Source organism: Malaya genurostris, chromosome 1 (assembly GCF_030247185.1).
Source record: "Malaya genurostris strain Urasoe2022 chromosome 1, Malgen_1.1, whole genome shotgun sequence".
Lineage (NCBI taxonomy): Eukaryota > Metazoa > Arthropoda > Insecta > Diptera > Culicidae > Malaya > Malaya genurostris.
This window is the reverse complement of record NC_080570.1, coordinates 102,243,910-102,251,229: the sequence shown is the minus strand read 5'-3', so window position 1 is coordinate 102,251,229 and position 7,320 is coordinate 102,243,910. Positions and strand designations below refer to the sequence as shown.

At 38.0% G+C, this 7,320-nt stretch overlaps 1 protein-coding gene across 2 annotated transcripts in view; it reads right to left on the bottom strand.

Annotated features, from left to right (window-relative positions):
• Nucleotides 1-2,641: 2,641 nt before the first annotated feature.
• The window catches only part of LOC131425276 (proton channel OtopLc), a 31,456-nt gene continuing 26,777 nt past the window's right edge, over nt 2,642-7,320 (bottom strand). For both annotated transcript variants that reach the window (XM_058587031.1, XM_058587032.1), the window contains exon 8: nt 2,642-7,286. In XM_058587031.1, coding sequence (XP_058443014.1) covers nt 6,322-7,286 — 965 coding nt within the window. In that variant the 3' untranslated portion in view covers nt 2,642-6,321. The remainder of the gene's footprint in view (nt 7,287-7,320) is intronic.

The window sequence follows — 7,320 nt, the reverse complement described above, 5'->3', positions numbered from 1 at the left end:
TATCCATTTTATTGTATTCAACTCATTTTTATTTCAACACAAAACCCAATGCTGCATAAATTCGCGTTATTATTTTATATATAATTTTTGCTCACGATATAATGCCACCGTGCCCACCGTGCATTTCTCACACCACCTCAATACGAAACAGCAGCGCGCAAGCAATAAAAAAAATGCGGAAAAGTTTATGTGAACTTTTTCAAATTTCGGTCGTTTTAGCTAATATTCTATAATTTTGAGTTGCATTTTCAGATTCTTTGTGAAATTCTGATACAAACACTACTTTTCAGTTCTAAAATCATGCCCGTGGAACGGAACAGTAACCGCTTATACATTTCAAAAACCAATTACGGCTCGGCAAAGCCAAATTTCAAAATTCTAAGAGTACTTAGTTATGATAAATTTGATTTCGAAAACTTAAGTGTTTTTGGTTTTTCGAAAATCGGTCTAGTTTTTGAATAATTGATCAAAAACGCGATTTTCGCATTCCGCTACATTTCACCTTAATGGCAACGATAACCTTCGGGAGTCATATTTTCATTCACCTTCCGGAAATTTGTTTTCATGAAAATTTTACATGACAATGCTATAGGTATTTAAACAGATAATAAACGCACAGGTCAGTCACGTACCCAGAGAGGGGGGGCTCGAGGGGCCCGGCCCCTCCCGTAATCAAAAACAGATATATAATTATTTAGAAGGTCTCAGACATTTGTTACAGAAATAGCAAGACAGTAAACGTAAAGAAATGTAATACAATAACAGTTCCAGTGGAAAAGTTTAATGTGTCTGTTAAAAACACCCGTAAAAGGCACACCGAGAATTAGGTCCATAAGCAATCTTCAGTAACATTATTTTTTATCTTTGGGCCCTTCCCGAAACGAAATCCTGGGTACTGACTTTTTGATAAATCATCAATAAGTGCCAAATCGAGGTGAACATTTTATAAGGGCACAGAAACCAATGAGAGTTTCTCTTTGTTTACTTTCTCTTCTGTTAATAACTATTTAATTTTCACGCTTACTTTCAAAATATTTCTGTAGAATGAAAGCCAAAATTATCATTTTTCCAACAGTACTAAAGATGTAACGAACATTTATATAATAATGCTAATATAATCGAAAGAGAAGGTAAACAAAGAGAAGCTATCAATTGCTTTTAGGCCCTTTGAAATGTTTACGTCGAATTGACCTTTAAAGAATTCATGTGTGCAAAGCCGTACGCAGTAAAAGTAATTAAGGAGTATATCGAAAAGTAGTTAGCAACATTGATTATTGAATAAAAAAGGGAAAAAACATATTTTGACATCAGTTTTCGACATATTGTAGAAAAATTACATTTTTATGCATTTCACTGATTATATTGAAGAAAAACCTAGTTTCTGTGAAACGCTCGCACTTTGGACTTGACATTCTTCATTAAATTCTGCACAGTAACTTTTGTGACTTTCCTGGTGGCAGCTGTCCAGTTTTTTTTTAACTCCTGCATGTTTTGGGACACTGTACCTTCCTTCCGAAAGTGCCGCTTGACAATTGCCCAATACCTTTCAATTGGCCGAAGATCCGGGCAGTTCGGTGGGTTGATGTCCTTTACCACGAATTGTACATTATTTTTTGACAACCACTGTAGAATGGAGTTGGCGTAGTGGGCTGAGGCCAATTCCCGCCAGAAGATAGGAGGAGCCTTATGCTTTCTGTACAGTGGCAGCATTCTCTTCTTCAAACATTCTTCCTCGTACACCTTGGCGTTAATTGTGCCCTTCGTGAAGAAAATGGACGACCGCAACCCACAGGTACAAATTGCTTGCCAGACCAACACCTTCTGCCCAAACTTTTCCATTGCCACCGTGGTGTCAGTGTCGTCCAGGTCCTGGTACACCGATTTCGTATAATATTGCGGTCCGGGCAGCGCTCGAGAGTCTTCCTTGGCGTAGATTTCGTCGTCGATCAGGATGCATCCGTCTTTATTCTGTAGAATCCGGTTATACAGTTTTCGTGCTCTTGTTTTGGCCTGAACTTGCTGTACCAGGGACTTTTTCGGTACCTTCTGTTTCTTGCACGTTTTCAGGAAGTTCTGAACTTTGATCCGTTGAATCATCCCAATGCTGGTGTTGAACTGCATGGCCAAATCCCGCGTCGACACCGATGGGTTTTTTTTGATGTACTCAACAACTTTTAAGTCCCGGTCGGGCTGACTGGGACCCGTTTTCCTACTGGATCAGGGCAAATCCTTCATGGAAAGGGTCTTACCGAACTTATCGATAATATTTTTAACACTGGTGTGGTGCACTTTCACCCGTTTTGCAATTTCGTTGTACGTGATACCACTTTCTGAGCACCAAGTGTGCAGAATTTTCTTTCGCGTTTCCGGATTAATTCGACTCATCATTGAAACGATAAACCGTACCGAAACCAATCGATTGCGCAGCTGTTATTGACATGTAAACAAACATGTCACCGCAAAACACGCTGCAAAAAATTAAGCCATTTCAGAGTAATAACTGTTTGAATGTTGCTAACTACTTATCGATACAGTCCTTATAAGCACCGAAATTTAGCAAGTGACAGTTTCTTTTAAACTTATAACGGACTTCTATATGTGGAGGTATGTTCCGAAGGAATAATTAAATAAATGCGCTATATGTTGTATAAATATGCGTTTATTTACGTTCAATATCATCGTAATATACTTTAAAAATGCGTTTACAATAAAATTTGTCCTTCTATAGCACTAGTAAAAATTTGAAATATAACTCAGTATCGATATTTCGCGTATGAAGATCTTATAATCTACCTTCTTTTAGTCAGCAGTTTTGATTTTCATTCGTGTTTCTTTCAGTTTGGCATTTCTGTGGTTGGATTTCTAGATCAAAATAACAATATACAACATTCGCAACTTATTCAGTAGGAAAGAAAATCGCGCATAATTGATATAATTATATAATAACACATAAGTTTTCCATCTTTCAATAATATCAGTTCAAGCCCAATGCGAAAAACTCATCTGATGATCTTATGCACGAAGATTTCTATATGCGAAAACGATTATTTACATAGAGCGATTAATTCTTACGCACATATAAAAACAAACTAACAGGTAAAAACAGAAAACACGACTTTCTGTAGATCTCTCACCGGAGATATCCACTGTTATAAATATTCGACCGATGTGTTAGTTTTATTTAACATTCCACTTATTTTCTGGCATGATTAAAATGGAACTCAAGGCTTCATACAATTCTTGTTCGACTTTTCGGATAGCTTACACTAAATTGTATCCATGTTTTACTGGGCGGCGATCATTTTGACATTTGGTCGGCGTATTCCATTACTGTCGGATTGTTATTCTAGTAGAAATTTCATAGCGGAAATCTTTTGTTCTCGGCTGTATTTTTGTTCATTGTCCTATAATCGGTGTTGGCTCGATTGAATTCTCGTTTAGCTGTCATGTTTAGATGATCTAAGTCGGAACGTCGCTTGGTTGGTCGTTTCGGATTTTGAATGTTTATTATTTAACATATTGTCCCTCTCCCCAGTTGTCGTTCAATTGAATAGAATGCGTCGTGTAATGTTGAACTGATGGTCGGTCTAATGTCACATGCTCTATTTTGTTTTGCTTTTGTGCTTCTGTAAGCCGGACTGTTTAACCATAACTCAGCTAATCAATTGGGAACAGCTGGTAGAAATGTAACATTGACTAGTTTCATTAGAAATCGTTTGTTTGTAGAATATTTTAAAGAAATATTCTGAATGACAATACAGTTTGACAAAAACAGGAATATCGTTCGCTTTACAAGTAATTAAATGAATTGAGTAGATTTTGCATTGCACCTGTTAATCCAACCGTGAATCAAACGGTGCAGATGTCGGAAAATAGATTAATTTTTGTGTACTGGGAGGAAACACTAGTACTGGCTTCAGTACTGATCGTAACAGATTGAAAATGATTTCCGGTTTTCAATTGGTTTGCTCATGTTCATTAATAGACACATGTTTAGTTTGGTAAGAACAGCAGACACGATTTAACAGGGTGGTGCAATTTAACTAACTTTGTAAAATGAAATTATTTTTTTCACAAAACGTCAAATGAAACATTCTCCAAAACAAATTAAAGTATGCTTTAGAAATATTATCGAAACGAAATATTTTTTTTACACTACACATGTACCTCCCAACGCAATTAGAGTTTTGCTGGTTTAACGAAATAGACCCTTTTGACGGCGGGTGTGTTTTGAACGCAACAAAACTGACCTACTGTGATTTGTTCTCAAAATGACGAGGGCAGTTGGCGCCGCCGTCCATTACGATTGAATTGTGTCTGGTGTGCGTTTGTAACCGGGAATGTTTGCAATAACATTTTGATGGCTTCCTGTTGGATTTCGTTTAACAACATTCACTAGAAATTCGAACCGGCTACTGATGTGTGATGAATGAGTTCATGATCATGAACTATGCGATGCTAACTTTAGAAATTCAGACGTTTTCATCGGTTTCGTTTCGACTTGTTGAGCAGTTGCGATTAGGTGAGATCATCATGTGTCCGTTTGATGTCTCCATGATTGCTCTAACGTTTGTCTAAATATCTATTGACATGTTTGTTCCCGAACCGTTGAGTTAGAACAATACTGCAGAAGAATTTCGTATTGCTTACTGAATGACCATGACGATAGATCTTCAATAGATGTTTTCGCAACACTGACTTATTCGGAATAATTTCAATTTTATTTAATTATTTTAGTTCTGTATATGATTTTTCTTTAGATCGATTGAAACAAGCTATTTACGCTATCCCGATTGACTATTTTACTGTGGCAAGTAATAGAAAACTCACTAGAAACTGTCATAGGTGACGGTTAATTATCTGAGATAACTAAAAAACGTCATTGTTAGAATTTTTGGAGAACACCCATTTTGATTGTACGTGTGTAGACAGAACAAGGGTTACACACATCACATTTTCAACGATGTTTCGTTGACAATAACTTCAATGCGACAGGAGCGTTTGACAGGTGCTCAGCGCATATTAAACGCTGTACATTTTCAAATTATGATCGTAATACAAATTATGATGGGTGCACGGAACTAGCATCGTTAGTAACACATTGTGACGTCTACGTGGTGGGGATCGCGATTTGCAATGTGATGCGATGCACTATTATCGCATCATTTACACGTTGCAATGTTTGCTTTGATTGAATATAACAAGTTCGCACGCGTGTGTTGGAGCTTCGCAAATTGCATTCACTGTGGCAGTACCCTAAAAAGTCGTTTTAATTTTCTTTGTTTGTTAGGGCATGTTCAGGAGTGGATACGTTTGTTTCAGTTTCAGTTATATTATAGACCACCCATATAAATCTTGCAGCTACTGAATTTGCTCTTTTTATAATTAGGCGAATTGCTCATTAGCAGTATAATTCGAGAAAGTGCAACTTACTTAGAAAAAAACACGAGTTTTCCATCTGTAATACGTCAAATAGTTGCATTCAACTATTCAATTTTGCAAGTGAATATTCTTTTTTCCTTAAGAATGCATGTAAATCATTAGTATAAGTAATATTTCCGTTAGGTAATTAGCGAAATGATAAAACATAAATTACAAATTAAAATGCCACGGTTCAATTCGTCATCGGGATTGCCTAGTTTGAAACTGTTGCCGCTACTATGTTTACTTGTATAAAAATTCTATTAAAAAGATGTAAAACTTCCGATAAAAAATTCATTTGACTTCATTTGTTACAATAAAACTAGCCGTTCTAAAAAGACTTCCTTCCGGTGGGCTATTGTAATTTATAGGATGCTATTGATGGTTCTGGTTTCTTATCCCCTACTTGGTACATTTGGACAGTGTAGGTAGTTACTATTGATTGGAACGTTTCTATCATTATCGTATGAGCTTTTCAAGAACCCTTCGTCTTTCAAAGGTACGTTTTCTATAAGTGGATTATTTTTAGTCGACAGTTTTTTTTATCTTCAATATTTGCCATTTGATTATATCGTTTAACATTGTCTATAGGACTTTTCTTCTTCTTGGTAGGATAAACACGAATAGATCCAGTCTACGGGCATAGAATGAGTACAGTTATTACGAGTATAGAAAAGTTAGAAAGTAATTTAGAACTGGATTAGTGAGTGCTTGTGTGTATGAGAGAGACAAGCTGTTTGAGCGATGATGTGGAACAGGTCTTATGGTTATAGAAATGTGTAACAAACTAGAAGGTATGCGGTTTCACGTCCTTGTTGAGTGCGCTGCACTCCTAATCACATCGAATGGATTTTGGCATTTGCAGATATGCGGCCGGAAATGGCTGTGTTCAGGATTGCATTACATGTAAGCCGGTTTCATTTTGTACGCCCGCTTCCAAATTTCACATAAACAAACCGTACTGTGAAACCGATAGAAGATAGCCAGTGGCATGGAGACGTGCGTTATGATTGTCCACGCCCAGAGGCCATAGAAGTGCAGTTGGATTGGATGCGATTCTGCCCGGGACTTTTCTAACGTGTTGATAGCCCACATGGCTAAGTTACTAACTAGCAGAAAGGTGACGATTTCTCGACCCGGTTTCTTTCGTATGTGTTCCTGTGTGGCTGCTGATCTCCGACTGGCATCCAAAATGAACATAGTTTGGCATGCGGTTTCCACTAGAGATGCCAGAGCCGTAATTAGGACCAAAACCGTGTCCCTACGCATCATGAACTGACCTCCGATAACGGTAAAGGTGCTGTACAGGAATGAACCTGTCTGACCACCTACGAGTAGGATGTCATCCAGACTGAAGCTTCGGAAGGCATCGTACTGCATGTGTCGAACCTGGATCATTCCGATTAAGGTCGCAGCGGTCGTCGTCCCATACAACGTAAGTTCACAAATGTTAACTTCTGTTACGGCCAGACTAACGAACTCCGGCCTTGAGATCAATACGAAGAATAATATCAACGAAATAATTGTCAGGACCAGTATCAAAATCCCGATGAAAAGTCCTTTATGTGCTCCAGCGCAATCGACTGAGTAATGGTGAGGAGATCGTTTCATCGGTAGCAGATTTTCATGGCGTTGTACTGGATCCATTTGAGGCCGACTTATACTGCGCCACATCACGTACAAAATGGCTGCACAAATCAGAGAATATTCAATCGTACACGGAAATAGAAAGGGGGAAGCATCCTGCACAAGTGTACCGATTATGTTGGACCGCCGACATTCGAATATATTATGCGGACCTTTCAGACCTCGGGCAACACGTAGATGAGCGATAGTTTCCACCGGATGCGGTATCAGCTTATTACCTAAAACGATTCTTGGTTGGCAATCTTTTCTGCA